General features: G+C 38.8%; 1 protein-coding gene across 3 annotated transcripts in view; it reads left to right on the top strand.

Annotated features, from left to right (window-relative positions):
- LOC139954277 (ubiquitin carboxyl-terminal hydrolase 19-like) overlaps nt 1-19,392 on the top strand; it is a 61,858-nt gene that overhangs the window by 35,806 nt on the left and 6,660 nt on the right. For all 3 annotated transcript variants that reach the window (XM_071954010.1, XM_071954009.1, XM_071954008.1), the window contains 19 exons: nt 457-497; nt 877-980; nt 1,742-1,813; nt 2,697-2,812; nt 4,287-4,471; nt 5,066-5,243; nt 6,302-6,435; nt 7,229-7,321; nt 7,969-8,034; nt 8,641-8,751; nt 9,187-9,297; nt 10,105-10,188; nt 10,606-10,700; nt 12,726-12,786; nt 14,199-14,311; nt 15,273-15,416; nt 16,492-16,784; nt 18,078-18,197; nt 19,081-19,181. In XM_071954010.1, coding sequence (XP_071810111.1) covers nt 457-497; nt 877-980; nt 1,742-1,813; nt 2,697-2,812; nt 4,287-4,471; nt 5,066-5,243; nt 6,302-6,435; nt 7,229-7,321; nt 7,969-8,034; nt 8,641-8,751; nt 9,187-9,297; nt 10,105-10,188; nt 10,606-10,700; nt 12,726-12,786; nt 14,199-14,311; nt 15,273-15,416; nt 16,492-16,784; nt 18,078-18,197; nt 19,081-19,181 — 2,222 coding nt within the window. The remainder of the gene's footprint in view (nt 1-456; nt 498-876; nt 981-1,741; nt 1,814-2,696; nt 2,813-4,286; nt 4,472-5,065; nt 5,244-6,301; nt 6,436-7,228; nt 7,322-7,968; nt 8,035-8,640; nt 8,752-9,186; nt 9,298-10,104; nt 10,189-10,605; nt 10,701-12,725; nt 12,787-14,198; nt 14,312-15,272; nt 15,417-16,491; nt 16,785-18,077; nt 18,198-19,080; nt 19,182-19,392) is intronic.

Here is a 19,392-nt window from a genome sequence, read left to right on the forward strand (position 1 = left end):
ATTTGGTTAAAAGATTTATTCCTTAAACGTACCATGCTTTAAAGGCACTGTACCTGTTAAGCATAAACAAACAAGCCTGTGGAAATTTGAGCTAAATTGGTCATCGAAGTTGTGAGAAAATGATGAGAGAAAAAAAGTTGAACGAATTTGTGTGATTTCAGATAGGAATAAATGACTTCTGGCTAGAAGTCTTATTATTTTAGTGAGAAACTACCTCTTTCTCAGAATCTATGTTGCTTCAGAGGGAGTCGGTTCCCACAATGTTTTATCCTATCAACAGCTCTCCAATGCTCGTTACCAAGTCAGTTTTTAAGTTAATATTTGTTGTGAGTAATTTCCAAACGTGTACCTTCCCTTTAAGAATAAACTATAAATAACAGTATTAGTAAACTGGCGGTTACAACCATCTATTAATTTTCTTTTTTTAATTTTTTTTGTTTTCTTTTTGTTTTTTAGCATACATCATCAACCATGCTAAGAACGACTGGTTCGAAAAAGTAAGACCGATAATTTGTTTTCTTTTTAACAAGACTATTTATTTGACTTTTTGCCCATTGAGTAAAATTTGCCCATTATTCTTTGAACCACAACAATATTATTATAATAATAATAACATGCATTAATATAGCGCTTAATACCAGGTTTCTAAGCGCTGGAACAAGATGTGTACAATAAAAAAACAATGACAATTTAAAGTGGGATGAAATAGCAGAAACTGAACAGCTTAGATGGATTTAAATAAGTGTGTTTTGAGAGCGGTTTTAAATGAGTCCAGTGTAGTGGAGGCACGGATGTGAACGAGAAGATTGTTCCAGAGAGTGGGCGTGGCGATTGAGAAGGCTCAATAATTATTTATTATGTGTTTGTTTCACGAAGGATACTTCAAGTTTAGATCTTCATATTTATGTCAAACAAATCGACAAGGAGTCTGTGGATGTGAATTTCCGAGATCAAGAAATGACCGTCAGATTCAGGACAAGGTAATGAGTCAACCTTTGTTGTCAGTCTCTTCCTAGAAGAATTTATAATAATTGTTCTTTAGGTTTGTGACCGCGTGCAGGTATATGTTGATTATGTATAAGTCTTATTTAGCGCATTTTACAATAACCATATCAATTTATATGCTTTTGATTAGTGCCCTGGTCATTCAGCCAATAACATTCCTTTAATCTTTCTAAGCTCCCTATGGAGTGTACAACCCATGCAACCTTAGCACTCCAGGGGCTTTTTAATACACATACCATCCTCTACCCTCGCGAACCCACACTTGTGGTGTGTGGTGGCCGAAGGGATAAGAGTAACTCAAGCTCTGGTGCTCCTGTTCAGCAGAGTGTGGGTTCGAATCCCGGTCGTGACACTGTGTCCCTGAGCAAGATACTTAACTATAATTGCTTCTCTCCACCCAGGGGTAAATGGGTACCTGTGAGGGCAAGGATGGTTCTTGTGATTGGTCTAGCCATGTAGCGCTTATTAATGTTGCACGAGGCTGTATACTCCCCACCAGGGAGCTGAGATGGTTTAAGGAGTGAATTAAGGCCCAGTGACCAGGGGTAATAATGTGAGGCGCTTTGGGACGCCCTCCGGGTGTGAACAGCGCTATATAAAAACGAGTTATTATTATTATTACTCCGATGACTTAAACATCAGAACTTGAATTCAGTGCTCTTAAACCACTTGACCAGTGCACCTATCTTGTCAAGTTGGCTGTTTAATATAGAAAATATTTTTCCTCTTTCTGTAGTGACACCAAGTTTCTGAAACTTCACACCAATGTCACTGAAGAGACACTGTTCAGTTGGACTATCCACTTAAAGTAAGTCAGTCATAGACAAATTCTTAAAGCCCTTTCCCTTAAAGGCAAGGTATATCTTTGGTTATGAACTGTTTGATGGTTTTTAATCCTACATAAATGTAAATGTTTACAATAAAACAAACTTATGAAATTTCAAGTCAAAACTTTGTCAGATTTCTTTTAGATATTATAAGTTATCACACAAGCGCGAGCGGAATACAACAAAATATAGCGCTTCTGCGTCCCATATCCAACAGGGCCGAAGGCTGGGACGCCCGTTTTGCAACGCGCAAAATATGAAATTTCAGAGCGTTTTTTTTTTCATGCTCACAGAGTAATTTTTGCACTGTCCGTATACGGAGTGACAAAATGACATTTCACAATACGCACTATGTACTAAAAAAAACGGAAGTAGGATATAAAACAGACGTATAACATATATTTTTTTCTCCCCCTAGTAGTTCGAGCTTCTGATTGGTGGATTAGCGCGTACTGGAAGATAATGCAGAAAATCAGAAGTGAATACTTCCACGCAGAAGACTAATATTTTATAAGAAAATACTTACTCAGACTCGGGTTCAACATTTTAATTATAGAAGGAGTTTGCATACCAACTCAGAATCACCCAGAAGCCTAATTTGTGTGGATCTCCAAAATCAAATGTCAATGTCATTATGGATAAAACAAAAGAAATGTTGGTTTTAATTATTGGTTTTAAGGTTTACAAGATTTTTTCGGGTGGGGGCGGGGGGTAACTTTTTATGTATTTGATAGCCAATCCAACCCGATTATGGTCTGTGATTTGACAAGAACACCTCACATTTTCCAAGTAAACATTTTTGCTTTGTTTAAAGGATTCTGTTGAGATACAAAAGTTATACTGATGTTTTGGTAATTTTCACAGGAGTTCTATCTCTCCGGAGCAGTGCATTTACAAGATTAACCCGTACAAACTGGACTTTCACTTGCGGAAGAAAGTCAGTGAGCGTTGGGGTTCCTTGGAGAGGGTCATTACAAAAGGTTTGTGTTGCCAAGAAATTGCAATCTTAGTCAAGTTCCCCGTCTGCCCATTAATCAATGTAGTTGTAAGTCAATTTCATAAAATGGGAACATACTTTTGCCTACATTGATTCTGTCATTCTTGAAATATTAATAACTAATACACAGTTCTTAGGAAGCGCCTTAGTATTCTATTTATTTAAAGATGCTATGTCAGATTTTTGGCCGATTAGACCCAAAAATTTTGATTTAAAATTCAATAGGTATTTTGATGGGGGTCAAGAAAGTTACAAGCTTTCATTTGAGCCATTGCTCAAAAAAATCCGCCAATTATTAGTAGCAGTGAAATAAAGTGCTCAAAATTAGTTGTTGTCGGGATGCCGACAGTATATCACGTGACCAATTCTTATGTGTTTTATAAGAAACGTTTTAAATTTTGGTCATGGTTCCTGACCAAATGTAAAAGTTAAACTTTTTTTCGTTAGAGCGGGTGGTACTCTTTGAAATACCATTCACTCAAAAAAATATATTTATTAATGTTTGGGGCAAAAAATTTGACATAGCATCTTTAAAACAGGTTTGTAGAACCATGTTTGAGTTATGAGACTTGTTTCAATAGCACTTTATAAAGGTTTATAAGGCGATTGGGGGGGGGGGGTGGACAATCTGCAGCCAACTATGCTAGAAACTTACCCATGTGGATCCTTTCTCTTAATCAGTGTAGGGAAATCCCCACTTTCGTTAAGCATATTTCACAGATTGGAAGGGAATTTGTGCTTGTGCGTGGGTGCATACTTCATGCAACTAGGCATTCTTCCCTTGCACAGCTTCAGGGTTTCCCCTATAAGTGAAGAATGGTGATCGCAAGCATAGAGTTTGGCAGTAAGCAGAGCAATAAAATTTAGACCTTGAGCCGATTTCACAAAGCAAAAAAATCCATCGCAAGACTAAATTGTCAGTATTATGTACCATAGTGATTTGTATTGTGACATCACACTTAAAGGCAGTGGACACTATTGGTAATTGTCAAAGAATAGCCTTCACAGTTGGTGTATCTCAACATATGCACAAAATAACAAACCTGTGAAAATTTGAGCTCAATCGGTCATCGAACTTGAAAGAAAAAAACACCCTTGTCACACGAAGGCGTGTGCATTTAGATGGTTGATTTCGAGACCTCAAGTTCTAAATCTGAGGTCTCGAAATCAAATTCGTGGAAAATTACTTCTTTCTCCGAAACTATGGCACTTCAGAGGGAGCCGTTTCTCACAATGTTTTATACCATCAACCTCTCCCCATTACTCGTCACCAAGAAAGGTTTTACGCTAATAATTATTTTGAGTAATTACCAATAGTGTCCACTGCCTTTAACTTAGCAACTACGATTGATTTACAGTTACGATCAAACTTAGCTCTTTGTGAATTCAGCCCCAGGTCTTTAATCGGGTGTACTTAGAATAATTTTATATTTATACTTTTCTTCTTTTGTTTTCAGCAAGTCCAGCAGCTCAAGTAGGTGTTTCCAGTAAATGGATGCCGCTATCCTCGGCTAACTCATCCAACACTGATAAGGAAGACCTAGGGGAGCTGGCCAAAGACGTGGGGTCAGAGAAAGACGTTTTGAGAGGAGCTGTAGGCGGAGCTAAATCAGTGGATTCGGGGGCGGATAATCGACAGCAGGTAAACGGAGGGCATAAGGACATTTTGATACCACTTCTTTTGGGAACACTGTTTTTTTTACATTCTTTTTTTACAATTATTTAAAGTAGCTGTGCTTTTTTGAGTTGTCAGTTTTAAGGACTTCTCTTATGATTATTTAATCTTTGCAAATAATTAAAAGCTATGAATCTTTTAAATCCTAACTTGAACATAATTTAATACTTGATATTCATATTTAATAATTTCTTCAATCATCTCAATCTGTCTGTCTATTGTTCAATTTTGTTTGTTAGTATTTTTGTCTGTACTGTTTGAATCAAGGCCAGTTTTAATTTCCAAAGCGTGGGACAAAAAAGTTCTTATCTTATCTTATCGTTACTTTGTGTCAGGAACCCTGACTGTTTCACTGGGAAAATGTTGGTTTTCCACTTGGAAAGCCTTGTGGTTTCTGCTCAAATTTAACCACAAATATTTGCAGTTGAAACCAGCGAAGTTTTCAGGCTGTCTGCTAATTTGGTTTTCAATCTACTGGTATTTTCAGTGCATTTGTTGTTTAAACCTAAAGTAAGAACTGCAACAAACCATATTATGACAATATTGTTATCATTCTGACAGAAGCCCACATGCACCGTGCCCCCTCAGTCACACCTACCGGGTACCAGCCAAACTGTAACCAAACCTGAGCTGTACAACCCAGGCTTTACGGGACTTGACAACCTGGGGAATACGTGCTTCATGAATAGCGTACTTCAGGTCTTGGCCAATACTAGAGAACTGAGGGACTATATGCTGGGTAAGAAACACGGCATGCATCGTCCATTTGTGAGCCATGCATATAGGTTTGCATAGTGTTTTTTTTATAAAGCACTCATATCCGTCACTAAGTGATGCTCAAGGCACTTCAACACTCAGTATTTTTCCTGCCAGCCATGTGCGGCGACAATTGAAGTTTGAGATATTTTACATTACACCATGTTATGGTTTACAAGTTGCTGTGGGGCAATATGCAGCCAGGAATACCAGGGCAAACCCCTTCTCTTTTTGATAAGTGCACTGGGCTCTTTTACATACATTACACAGCACACGGGACCTATGGCTTTATGTCCAATCGTGTTTAAAACCAAATTAAATAAATAGAAGCCCTCATGCACCGTGAAAATCATGGTTAAGTATCTTGCTTTTAAGGACACAAGTGTCACGACCCGGACTCAAACCCACTCACTGTTGATCAGAAAGACAAGAGTTTGAGTCTGGTACTCTTAAATGCTAGGCCGTGACACGTATGTAACAACCATCATTTGAAACATCACATGGGTTTCTTAGAAACATTTATAAAATTGAACTATTTGTTGCAAATTGCTTACCAACCAAAAGGACCTATTGTCAATCAAATTCAATTCACTGGATCTGCCTGTGGATTTGTGAGTATATGGTGATTATCACACATTGGTATAATCAGGAAAGTGTTTTTACATTATTTAAAGGACTTTGATACCTGTTGTACATGGTAGGTCAAGTTTTTGGCCATGACATGAATCCCTACTCACTGTGAATGAAGATATAAGATCACAGAGCAATGTTTCAAGGGCAGTTGCTAAAAATCTGTTGTACATGCTCACATAATTTTACTTATTTCTGAGAAGAATTACAGCACCTAACGTCTGTCACAAATGATAAAGGACACTTCTGACGTCTCGCCCGTCACAAATGACACCTCTGACGTCTGTCACAAATGACACTCCGGACATCTGTCACGAAGTACAAGAACCCCGCTCTATTTTTTACTAGTTAGTCATTGAAGTGCTACAATTTATTTTCCCTTCCTGTCTATTTTTGATGAAATGTTCACAGATTCGAATATGAAGAATGAGATCAACTACAGTAACCCTCTGGGTACCGGTGGGACTCTGATCTTGACCTTTGCTGTGCTCATGAGGTCACTGTGGTCAGGCAAATACAGATCCTGTGCTCCCTCAAAGCTCAAGGTGTGTACAATTTTAAAGTTGTATTGCTCTCCTTTTTCTGGTGTGTTGTGGATAATTTATATTAATTGTATATTTGTGCCAGGCCTTTGCTTTGAGGTTTTTATCATATTTTCATTATGTATTTCCTATTCTAAAGCTTTTAATAACTATTGTAATATTTTGAACGATCGTGAATTGAGTCGCAATTCGGAGGTTCTCTGCGGTGGCATTTTTAAATAAATAAACCACAAACCATATTTAATACTATTGTGTGCGCTTAAGTGTTCAAGTTACATGTGATAATAATATTTATGACAGACGTTTCAAGTGAGCCACGTCTGTCATCTGTCACGAAAGGAACGCCAGTTGTGTGTCATGAGTGACACTCCGGACGACTGTCACCAACAACTCCCCCTGACATCTGCTATGAACAGATGAAAGGAACCTTCAACACCTGTCCTCTCCTGACATCTGTCGAATGACACTTACTTCATCTCTCAGGAATGACACTCCTGATGTCTGTTACGAATGACATTCCTGAACTTTTCATGACAGGAACCTGACATCTGTTACGAAAGGAACCCTCAACGTCCGTCATCTCCTGACATCTGTCACAAATGACACTCCTGATGATGATGTGATTTTATACAACAACCATAGAGCTAATATACATTGACTAGAGCACTAACCCTTGATTCTAAAAAAAACTTGACCAGAAGGGAAAACAAAACCGTCAATGGTTTGTTGTTGGTTGTGTATTATAAAGCAACGTGTAGGGTTAAACCACAATGTTCATTTTTTTGTTTTTTTGCAGAGCACCGTTGCAAGCAAAGCAAGTCAATTTATGGGCTTTGCACAACACGACGCTCAGGAATTCATGGCCTTCTTGCTTGATGGTCTACATGAGGTAAAACCATGCTAGTATCTTCCATTGAAACCAATGTTAACCAAACTGAGGCTGGAAGGGACATAGTAGTCTGGTTCTCTTCATGCACTCGGCATTAGTTGTTGAAGATTGTAACTCTTTTCAAAAGTTTGACTCAATTTTCCAGATAAGTCCCAACTCATTATTGTGAAAACATGTGCTTCTTGTTTAGGGCCTCACACTGAAGCTGACGCCGATGTATCCTAACATATGAACAAAATAGAAACTTACAAAAATTTGGGTTGAACTGGTCATCGAAGTTGCAAGAGAATAATGTAAGAAAAAACACCTTTGTTGCATTACTCTGTGTGTTTTCAGCTTTCAGATGCATAATAAAAGGCTTCATCAGCTGAAGTCTTTTTATTATTTGAGTGTGAAATTGCCTCTTTCTCAAAACTTACGTTACTTCAGAGTGGGCGTGTCTCACAATGTTTTACACTATCTCCATTGTTCATTATGAAAGTTTTTATGATAACAGTTATCTTGAGTAGTTACCAATAGTGTCCAGTGCTTTTTTAGATCACAACATACAGTGTATACCCTTTATATTAGTCTGCAGCGGCTCCCTCTTTGGCAGTAAGTAATGCAACTCATTGCCAATACTTTTCTCTCTTTTTTTTGTCGGCCAGGATTTGAACAGAGTTAAGAACAAGCCGTACGTTGAGGCAGAGGACTCTGACGACAAGCCTGATGAGGTAAGAGTGAGTACTTGACTAAAGACACTGGACACCATTGGCAATTGTCAATGACCAGTCTTCTCACTTGGTGTATCTCAACATATGCACAAAACAAACAAATTTTAGCTCAATTGGTCGTCGAAATTGAGAGATAATAATGAAAGAAAAAAACACCCTTGTCACACGAAGTTGTGTGCTTTCAGATGCTTGATTTTGAGATTTTGAGAATTTAATTCTGAGGTCTGGAAATCAAATTCATGGAAAAATTACTTCTTTCTCGAAAATTACCTTACTTCAGAAGGAGCCGTTTCTCACAATGTTGGTTGCAGCTCAAATCTATAAACTGCCTTTAGCTACCGGGCAATCTCGGTGGTGTACTTGGTTAGACACTCCTCTACAATTGCAAAGATTGGGGGTTTGAATCCCACCCGAGTAATATGACTGTGATATGTTTTCACAGGACTCGGGAAAGTACTGAGTATACAGTGCTAACACACATCGGTGTGTATGAGTTAAACCAAAATGTAAGTTCTTTATCCCCAATGCATGTAAGTTGTAGTTGTTCACTTTTATTTTTGGTCACTGTTGTCTTCATTTCCTTCATTAATCCTTGTCATTCTGTAGGAAATTGCTGAGGTAGCCTGGCAGGCACACAAGAAACGCAACGATTCCTTCATCGTAGATCTCTTCCAGGGACAGTACAAGTCCAAATTAGTCTGTCCAGAATGTGGAAAGGTAGGCAGTTAGTGGCGTCAGTAGCTTTTGATTTAAGTAACAGATTGCTGAAAGGGACATGTTGCCTTTCGGTTTGGGCACTTTGGCTACAAGATGTGTTTGTTATGAAATTAATTTAGTTACCTGTTCATGTTTTTTGTGTTGTCATTTAGCCTTCGAGAAAGACACTCCTAGGGTTGAAATGTCAGGCCATTTATTATTTTTTTTAGTTAATTGTTTTGGAAAGATGCTTAAAAATAGAATATAATGATCCGCACAATTTGTACCTCAAAATTATGTGGTTTCCTTTCACATGTACTTCCCGAATTATCAGTGTGCGCCAATTTTTAGTAGTAATTTCTCTCTTTTTTCCCTATTTTTTTTTGCAACAATAAAAATAATTTTGATGACTTGCTGTCAGGTAATTTTAATATTTGATAATGTATTTTTGTGCAGGTTTCCATAACCTTTGACCCCTTCATGCACCTGTCGGTTCCCTTACCCAAGAAGAAGAGAGTGCTACCAGTTTACTTCTTCTCCAAAGACTACTACAGGAAACCAGTGAAGGTAAACTAGACCCCAAATTAACTAAATCAAAACGTAAGGGTGGGATTTGTGTGTCCGTCTTATTTTGTAATTCTCTGTGGTGTAAATCTGATAAGGGCAGAACATTGGAGGGTATTAACCTACATTCATAAATACCCCAGACAGTTTCTCTACTCCTATTGGTGGAGAGCGCGTCACGTGGGTGTGCATAAACCTTTTGTTAATGCACACTGGAGCTCTGTTTATGCACACTGGCTTCCGCGTGTCAGGCGCGCAAGATTATCACGCGCTCTCGACCAATAGGAACGCAATTCATAGCTATTAGCGCGTAATCTAAGCGCGCGCACGTACACACAACCAACGCGCATCGAACAGATTCTTCACAAAGTTTTGGAAAAAAATATTTCAAACCTCGGAATTTTCACGTGAAAGTGTCTATAACTGTATTTTTTAACGTTTTTAACAAAAGGGCATTTATGAATGGGAACTAAAGAGTAGTGACTCGTTCAAAACCTTGTAGGGTCGTTGCTGTGCGATAAAGGCTCGGGCCTTTATCAAACGGCCGCCGACCCTGCCGGCTTTAACGTACGTTGAAGAACTCGTCGCTACCCTTTTATTCCTTTATTCCTAACACTGAGGACACTGTTCCTACAAGCAATTTGAAATCCACAACTCCATGGGTCGATTTCACAAAGAGTAAGGACTAGATATAGGACGTTTCAAAAAATTAAGACTAGTGCTGGTTGCTAGGGACCGCCTCGTGCACCAACGGAACATAATCCCTGATGTATTCAGTGACGTTTAACCCCTGCTTTTTTGTTGTTTCAGTATGTGGTAGCGTTGTCGATGGATGCCACTGTAGATGAGCTCAAGTCCATTATGGCTGAAAAGACCCATGTCCAGGCTGTCAATGTAAGTACATTACTCCTATCCTGTCACTACTCTCATTAAGTGTTTGCATTTTAAAACATTGCATATTTCTAGTGTATGTTCTATATTTTTATTGTGTTGTATATTGTGTATTGTATATTCTATAATCGCTTGTAATTTTTTGCTGATTTGAAAATTATTTATATACTTTGTTGTAAATTCTGATAATGACTTTGTGTGGAAGTGTCGTGGCTGAGCCAAGAGCACAAAATTCTGGTGTTTCTGATCAGCAGAGTGTGGGTTTGAATCCCAAGCCGTGACACTTGTGTCCTTAAGCAAGACACTTAACCATTGCCTCGTCCTTTTGATGGGATGTAAAGCCGTTGGTCCCATGTGTTGTGTAACATTTTTATGATATCTTAAGGTGATAAATGTTGTTCTCCATCTCTCTGTTTTCAGTTACGGGTATTTGAAATGTATCGTAGCAGGGTGCAGAAAATCTTCAACAAAGCTAGCAGTCTCAGCACTGTCTCCAGTAACGACATCATCTTTGTGTAAGTCCAAACATTCTGATGTGACTTTTTTATTATTGTACTCCCAAATAACATTGTTCCCTAACCTGTACAAGACTTTCCTACATTTAACAAAAATTTTTGTATCAATTAAAAGCGTCATGTTAAACAACATAAAAGTTGCTTGCCAGTCTGCACTTACAGTGTTTGACCTCAACGGTGGTCCACTGGCCAAATGCCAGTGGAAACCGCGGTGGACCAGCTGAAACACCTTGCCAAGTGGTCTGGCTGACCAGTCAAAAATACCAGCAGCGGTACTACAGAACTGTGACTACTTATTTATTAATTTAAGATTTGAATACAGCGTAAAAATTAACTTGAGGTTTGGAAAAATGTAAAAAACATTTACTTGAATATGCAGCGGAACGCTGGCAAACTCTCGATCACACAGCGCCCCTGATTGCATCATGCAACACACATGCTTGTAGTCTTTGTATTACTACATGTGTGATAACAAATGTGAGAAACATTGAACGCTATAGGCGTTTCAGAACAATGAGTTAGCACGAGAATAACCGCACTCTGTTGGTGAAATTACGCGATAGCATTACAAAATAGTTTCTAGTGCCTTGAAAAAAGACCACAAACAGCAAAACACGCACATCTTGTCAACAGCGTGGTCACATCAACGGAGCTGAGTTCTGGTTAGCGTGTTTACGAAAAAACTACAAATCGTGTAGGCGTCATGCATTCTACAAAAATGACTAGTTTAGGATACCTGGTTGAGCAAAAAAATAATATTTTATTGTACTACATGTATATAAGATTCTTCCGTCCTGATTTTGTTTTATTCTGTTGTAGTTTTTATTTGTTATATGTTTGCGGTTTTTTTGTTTTTTGTTTTTTGTGCGGGCTTATTGCATGAAGACTTTTGCGTGATGAAGTTGTTTATGTTTGCTACTCTCCTTTATTTGATGTGGTTTCTTAAAAGTAACAAGCATAACTAGAAATTAAGTGTTCGTAAATACAAACACATAGGGGTTTCGGCTGGTGGAACAACAATAGAGAATTTGAGTTCATACTAAGATGTCAGGTCCAATGTTTAGTTTGGTTGTTAACCGTTTGAACTGGCTGTATAGACTGTAAGAAAAGGTCAAAGAGGGCTATGTGCTTCAAAAGTATGTCAAAAGTGTAAAATAATGACGTTATGATCGTGTAGCGCCTATAAACTACTGTGCTATATGATCTTTGGTATTAATTGAAAGTTCGGGTCTCATATAGATCATTCGAAAATACAGAGCACCGTGAAATTATGGTAAACTTGTTTAGTGACCTCTTGCGTTTAAATGTTTATGTCTGCGCTGATTTGGGCCGGGTACGTGACGCGGTCGGTTACGGGCCGGGTACCTGACTCGGACTTTTACATACAACGGGATGTGGGAATGGATAACTCGCCATGTAACCGAGAGACGACCAGAAAAACTTAAATATCGTCAACACAAGGGGGGAAAACATGAAACAAACACTATTTATTGGGAAGTGGTGCAGCTATAGACTGATTTCCGTGTTTGGGTTTTCATTAATCTGTCGATTTGTTCTGAATTTACGTGAATTACGTGCCGCGTCACAGGCTTTTTGACGTGTACTTAAGGAATAGTATGGCAATTCGGCACCGAAAATGACGAAGTCGTCCGCTTGCAGCAAATTTTAAAACATCTATAAAACAGGTAAGAATGACGCAATGGTGACGTCAAGTATTGGAATAACTAAGTTGAGTTATAAGCTACAATTTGGAGTGTAATGTGTAACGATGGGACATTGTTTAGTACAAGATTATTTCATAACAAAATTTGTGTTCAAACTTTATGGGAATAGGGCCGGTAAAACAAATAATAAGAAGAATAATAATAAGAAAAAGAATAATAATAAAAAACTAAAAAATCTCTACGATTACAATAGGCATTTCGGCTGTTAGGTCGAAACTCCTAATTATTGAAAGCATTCCCCTACATTTGGTGGTTTTATTTGGTCAACTTAAAATGGTAATGTTTTTTTTTTTTTTTGCAGATGTGAAGTTCTTTCTAGGGAGCTCTCAGGGGAGGATGTGCAAGAGGTCATGGTAATGCAGGTAAGAATGTCTTGGAGCAATAGTCTTAAGAAGTTGTCTATTCAGTTCGATTACAAATAGATTAATAATAATAATAAACATTTCTATGGCGCTCTACAATTAACACAGCGCCTTACAAGAAAAACAAAATAACATAAGAGGCTCTCAGTGGGGAAACAAACGTTTGAGAGACCGCTTGAAGATCGAAGTAGACTCTGCTTCTCTGACGTCACAGGGCAGTTGGTTCCAAAGCTTAGGAGCTGCATTGAAGAATAGATTGTCTCCAGCCTTTTTATAGGAGCGAGGAACAACCAAGCGTGTAACATCAGAAGCAGAGCGGAGCCTTCTACGGTCTTCAGAATGACCAGTATTGTAGAGGATGAAGTTTTCTGTGAGGTATTTTGGTGCTTGACCATGAAGACATTTGTGAACATACAGGAGGATTTTGTATTTGATTCTTTCTCGTACTGGCAGCCAGTGAAGAGATCTCAGCAGGTCAGAGGAATTTTGTTCTCTGCCAAAGGCAAACACAAGACGAGCAGATTACATTGGGTAATGAGAGTCAGGGCTTGAATTTGACACTTGATGGCAAGCCTGAGGAGGCCAGTGTTTTTAGCCCCCTTACCAGTAGTCATGACCTGACAAGTCTAGCAATCTTGTGTTTTTCAACTGAATAATAATAGGGCCTACTTCTCTATGTAGTATTTGAAAGATGTGATGCATTAATTTGCGATACCTATTAAACGCAAGGGACACTATTCGTAATTACTCAAAACAACTGTTTGCATAAAACCTTTCTTGGTGACGAGTAATGGGGAGAGGTTGATGGTATAAACATTGTGAGAAATGGCTCCCTCTGAAGTGCCATAGTTTTCAAGAAAGAAGTAACTTTCCACGAATTTGATTTTGAGACCTCAGATTTAGAACTTGAGGTCTCGAAATCAACCATCTAAACGCACACAATTTTGTGAGACAAGGGTTATTTTTCTTTCATTATTATCTCGCAACTTCGATGACCGATTGAGCTCAAACTTTCACAGATTTGTTATTTTATGCATATGTTGAGATACACCAACTGTGAAGGCTAGTCTTTGACAATTACCAATAGTGTCCACTGTCTTTAAAGGCAGTGGACACTATTGGTAATTACTCAAAATAATTGTTTGCATAAAACCTCGTCTGACAAGGGTGTTTTTTTTTTCATTATTATCTTGCAACTTGGCAACCAATTGAGCTTACATTTTCACCGGTTCGTTATTTTATCTTTGACAATTACCAATAGTTTCCAGTGTCTTTAATTTACAATACCTATTAAGCACAATAATTTCAAGATCATAATTTTCTAGTCTATAACTTTTCAAAATTTACCCAGTCAGTTTCCCTTGTGGTTGATATTGATATCTATAACTTTTGTGTTTGTTTGTCTGTGCCAGCGGATGATGATGCCACCTCCTGCTGCTAGATGTTCATACTGTAGGAAAGAAAGAGAATCGGATCACTCCCTGAAACACTGCACCAAGTGTTACAGAGCAGGCTACTGTGATCGGTAAGTACACCTCCTTGATTGGTATGACACTGCTCTACCATTGCAAGGGTCATGGGTTCGAATCCTACCCGAATTATATGCCTGTGATTTGTTTTCACAGAGCTCGGGGGAAGTACTGAGTACACCGTCATCACACACATTTGGTTTATATGCATAACACAAAAATGAACATTTTTATCCCCAATGCAAATTTAACATCTATATGGAAAGGTTTGCGGTAACACCATGTAATGACTATCTCTAAATGAGTTGCGGTGGTTCTGAAAAGAACCGTTGGTTTCAACTCGACGTTTCGATATGCTCTGATCGTCTTGTGGAGAAAGCTTTAAAGGGAAGGTACACGTTTGGTAATTACTCAAAACAAATATTAACTTAAAAACTGACTTGGTAACGAGCATTGGAGAGTTGTTGATGGTATAAAACATTGTGGGAAACGACTCCCTCTGGAGTAATGTAGTTTTTGAGAAAGATGTAATTTCTCACTAAAATATTAAAAGACTTCTGGAAGCACGCAAATTCGTCCAACAAGGGTGTTTTTTCTTTCATCATTTTTTCGCAACTTCGATGACCAATTGAGCCCAAATTTCCACAGGCTTGTTATTTGATGCTTATGATGGGATACACCAAGTGAGAACACAGGGCTTTATTTCATAGAGCTGCTTAAGCAAAAAATTTTGCTTAAGCAAAAAATTCCTTGCTTAGTAAAATCAGATTATCGGCCAAGACCCCACTCAATTGTTATGCTTAGTAAACAATAGCTAAATACCAGTCACAAGCAATGTACATGGCATGAAATTTTGGCCAGTAACATGTGTAAAATAAGCCAGCTATTTTCGTGCTTAAGCAAATTTTTTGCTTAAGCAGCTGTATGAAATTAGCCCCTGGTCTTTGACAATTACCAAACGTGCACAGTGCCTTTAACATCTGTTAAATTGTTTTTGTTGTCGGACTACTTGTATAGTAACTGTCAGAAGAAACACTGGCCAACCCACAACCTGACATGCAGACGTGATCTTGAACCTCTTGGATGTCCGTTCGTTATCAGCCTTCCTGTCTCTCACTGCACGTATGCAAGACTCAGTCAGGCCATGGAGGCGTATGCAAGGTAATAATAATATTAATTTTGGGTGCGTTCGTTTAGCTTCCCTTGGTCATCCCCGGTCTGCCCCGGTGCGTTCGAATAGCTTTTGATGTCATTCCAGGGGCTCACCCAGGTCAGCCCCCAGTGCCCTGCTTGTGGAGTGGGTCACTTGGGGGCTGGCCCCAGGTAAACGACGTCATTAAGAGAGCGGTGAGTGGTCGTTAGTTTAGCTCTTGTCAGGGGCTCACCCGAGTGAGCACCACGGGGGAGACCTAGGGAAGCTAAACGAACGCACCCAATAATAACGATAAGAATAACACAGCATTTGTAAAGGTGCACTGTAGTCTGATATAAAACCACTCAAAGGCACCGGCCAAAGTTGAAAAAGAAGGAATTCTCAAATGGTAGGGAAAGCAAGCGTGTACAGGTGTGTCTTCAGTTGCTGCTGAAAGAGGGAGATGTTGTGTATTTCCCTGAGGTTTTCAGGAAGTGAATTCCAGGGCCTGGAATATGGCTTGTTGTGGCTGAACGGATAAGACCTCTGGACTCGATCACTGGTGCTTTTGATCAGCAGAGAGTCATGGTGTGTCTTTATCAAGATTATTGCTGCATCCTTCAGATGAGACATAAAGCCGTAGATCCAGTGTGTTGTTTAATGCATGTAAAAGAACCCAGTTGTACAATCTGTTGTACACGCGTACATGCTAAAATAATTTTTGGCTCACTGAGACAAACATTTTTTGTGTGTGAAGTTGTTTAACTTTTTTTTCAACAACTACAGCACCTAAGCAAGTAATATTTTAAGGGAAGCTTTCTACCATCACTATCTTTAAAGGCGATAGACACTATTGGTAATTACCGGTACTCCAAATAATTAATAGCATAAAAACTTACTTTGTACCAAGCAATGGAGAGCTGTTGAACTCCCTCTGAAGTAACGTAGTTTTTGAGAAAGAAGTAATTTTCCACCAAAATATTCAAATTTTATTTTGAGACCAAAATAAGATTGTGGGGTGTCGAAATCAAGCATCTGAAAGCACACAACTTCGTGTGACAAGGGTGTTTCTTCTTAAACAATCGATTCCCATATACTTCATAGGTACTCTACAAACATATTCCAACCACCGGTAACAGCTACCTGTAAGCCACCGAACTCTGCTGCATCTCCCACTGGCAAACCCCCCTCTGATGCAAGTGAAATGGCTGAACCATCCACACCGAGTAGGGGGCAAGGGGATGAAGCTGGTCCAGCCCACTCACAGGATAGGGTAGAACTAGATGTGCAATCGATGGAGGGTGAGACTAGCTCTAGTGAGGTAGCATCAGGAGAGGTTATTGTGGACGGTGAATCGGACGGCACCAAACAGAAAACAGCAGATGGTGTCGCTAAAGGTAAAGATTGAGTGTATATTATTGCAAAGAAACGTATAAGGGCGGCTCGATCTTTTAGCTTGACAGCTTTTTACATTGTGATATTGTGCCCTGTAGGCCTATAAAGCATATTGTAAAATATTAAAAAAAAACATTAAGCACTTTAATTACCATAAAAATAGATGGAAAAATAGATGTTAATTTTGCATTGGGGTTTAAGACTATAGTTTGTTTTATAATGTGTACTAAGCACTGTATATTTAGTACTTTTCCCAAATTCTGTGGAAAAAAAACCTACAGGCAAGTCTTTTGGGAGGGATTTGAACCCATGACCTTAAGTTCCAGTCATAAACATTGGGTGGGATTCAAACCCACAACCTTAAATTACTAGTCATATGTACAGTGTACATTGCTTGAGTTTAGTTCCTTGCTTAAAGACACTGGACACTATTTGTAATTACTCAAAATAATTATTAGCATAAAACCTTACTTGGTAACGAGTAATGGGGAGAAGTTGATGGTATAAAATATTGTTAGAAACGGCTCCCTCTGAAGTAACATATTTTCGAAAAAGAAGTAATTTTCCACGAATTTGATTACGAGACCTCAGAATTAGATTTTGAGGTATTGAAATCCAGCATCTGAAAGCACACATCTTCATGTGATAGGGGTGTTTTTCCTTCAATTTCTATCGCGCAACTTAGAAGACCAATTGAGTTCAAATTTTCATAGATTTGTTATTTTATGCATATGTTGAGATACACCAAGTGAGAAGACTGGTCTTCAATAACCAACAATAACCAACAGTGTCCAGTGTCTTTAACACACAATTCTGCATTCATAGTACCCTGTGAAATGCCTGTAGGAGGTTGGAAGTGCTGGGCCCTGGGGTGAGTTTCACAAAGAGTTAAGACTAATCTTATATCGAGTTAAGATCACCAAGCTAATCCGCCTCCACAGTACTAAAGCAGCATCAGAGTCCAGCTTTCTCAAGAAGACGATCAGAGCATACTGATCGAAACGTCGAGTTGAAACCAACGGCTCTTTTCAGAACCACCCCAACTCATTAGAGATAGTCATTACACGGTGTTACCGCAAACCTCTCCATATCGTATTTCCACCATGCAAAGTTTCAAACCTACTTAAGACGAGTTACTGTCCTAACTTGGGACTAGCCTGAAGTTTTTAATATCTCCTAGGACTAGTCCTTAAAAGTTGGGTCTAGTCCTAACTCTTTGTGAAATGGACCCTTGATTGGTCACTAAGGTATGTTGGTCTGACTTACCTTGAAATGTTTTCTTTTGAAATTTTCAGCAACTGTTCACGGTCAACCTCAGTTACCGGAGAGGACAATGCCGCCATTCTTCATCAAGCCAGTTCATATGTCAGGACATGGTTCGATCGGCCATAATGGGGAACGACTCTCCGACAGAGGTAAGTTCAGTAAAGCAGGGGAGGGGGGAGGGGTGGTCATAACAGGCAAATTGACTGCAAGTAACTGCCCCATTTGTAAATTGACACTCCGCTTAGTTTCCTTTCTTGTGTGCAGTCCTGCTTGCTCCTTATCTTCAAAACTCTGTCCTCATTGTTGTTATTATGCCACCTTCGTTTTAGTATTTATTTGTTCCTCCTCTAAGAGTAAGATTGCAATTTTTTGTTTATTTGTTGATTTTTGTTTTGTGTTTGTCAGGCATTTCAAAACAAGCCTTTCTGGCTTAAATGCCCCCTTATTGGTTTGCTCCGTATCCATTACATTAACAACAAAATCCATTTCATTTTCACAAGTTATTTTCTTGATCGGTTCTGGACTGTCTTTGACTTGAATAGTTGTACTTAATTTGTTCATTATTCTCCGTTTCTGACCATTATGGAAACAAATGTTGATTTAGTTGAATTGTAGCACAAGAAGGTGGTTTCTTTGATAAATTACAGACAATTGCATGCAATCTTTGGAACCACAAGTAACCAGTACCCAAACAGATGGTGCTCTCGTACGTTGTAAAGAGTCACCGACACACATTCTGTTGTTTGTATCCATGTGGATACATCTTTTGTTCTTTCCTTTGTTCCCTTTACTTCACATCCTTAGTACACACTCTTTGTAGAGCACCCCAGTCATTAGAATTCCCCTATGGAGATCCTTTGTTTTCCCTTTTCTGTCTTGTTCTCGGGCCACCAGAAGGTATTGAATCTAATATCAGGATTGTCACTGCTTGTGATAAACTTTAGAATTTATTTTGTTTGTTCCTTTGATTGAATATATAAAGTTTTGTATGAAGCTTTGTGGTATAGTTTCTTGATTCTCCCTTGGTCTCAGGCGATACACCGATTAACATCAAACACTATGATTTCCTGTCCATGGATTGGAGGAATGATCCCAAGATGCAAAATCACGTCCTGGTGGAATCTAAGTCATTGGTAAGTGGAAAGTCCAGCGACACTCTCCAGGGCTCGGGTTAAAGGCAGCTGGACACCTTTGGTCATTGTCAAAGACCAGTATGCTCACTCGGGGTAACTCAACATGTGCATCAAATAACAAACCTGTGATAAGTTGGTCTCCTCAGTTTATTTGATACAAAAATGCAGTTTGTAGTCATGGCTTGTGCTCCTATTAGACCATTTTAATTGG

This window comes from Asterias amurensis, chromosome 2 (genome assembly GCF_032118995.1).
Source record: "Asterias amurensis chromosome 2, ASM3211899v1".
Lineage (NCBI taxonomy): Eukaryota > Metazoa > Echinodermata > Asteroidea > Forcipulatida > Asteriidae > Asterias > Asterias amurensis.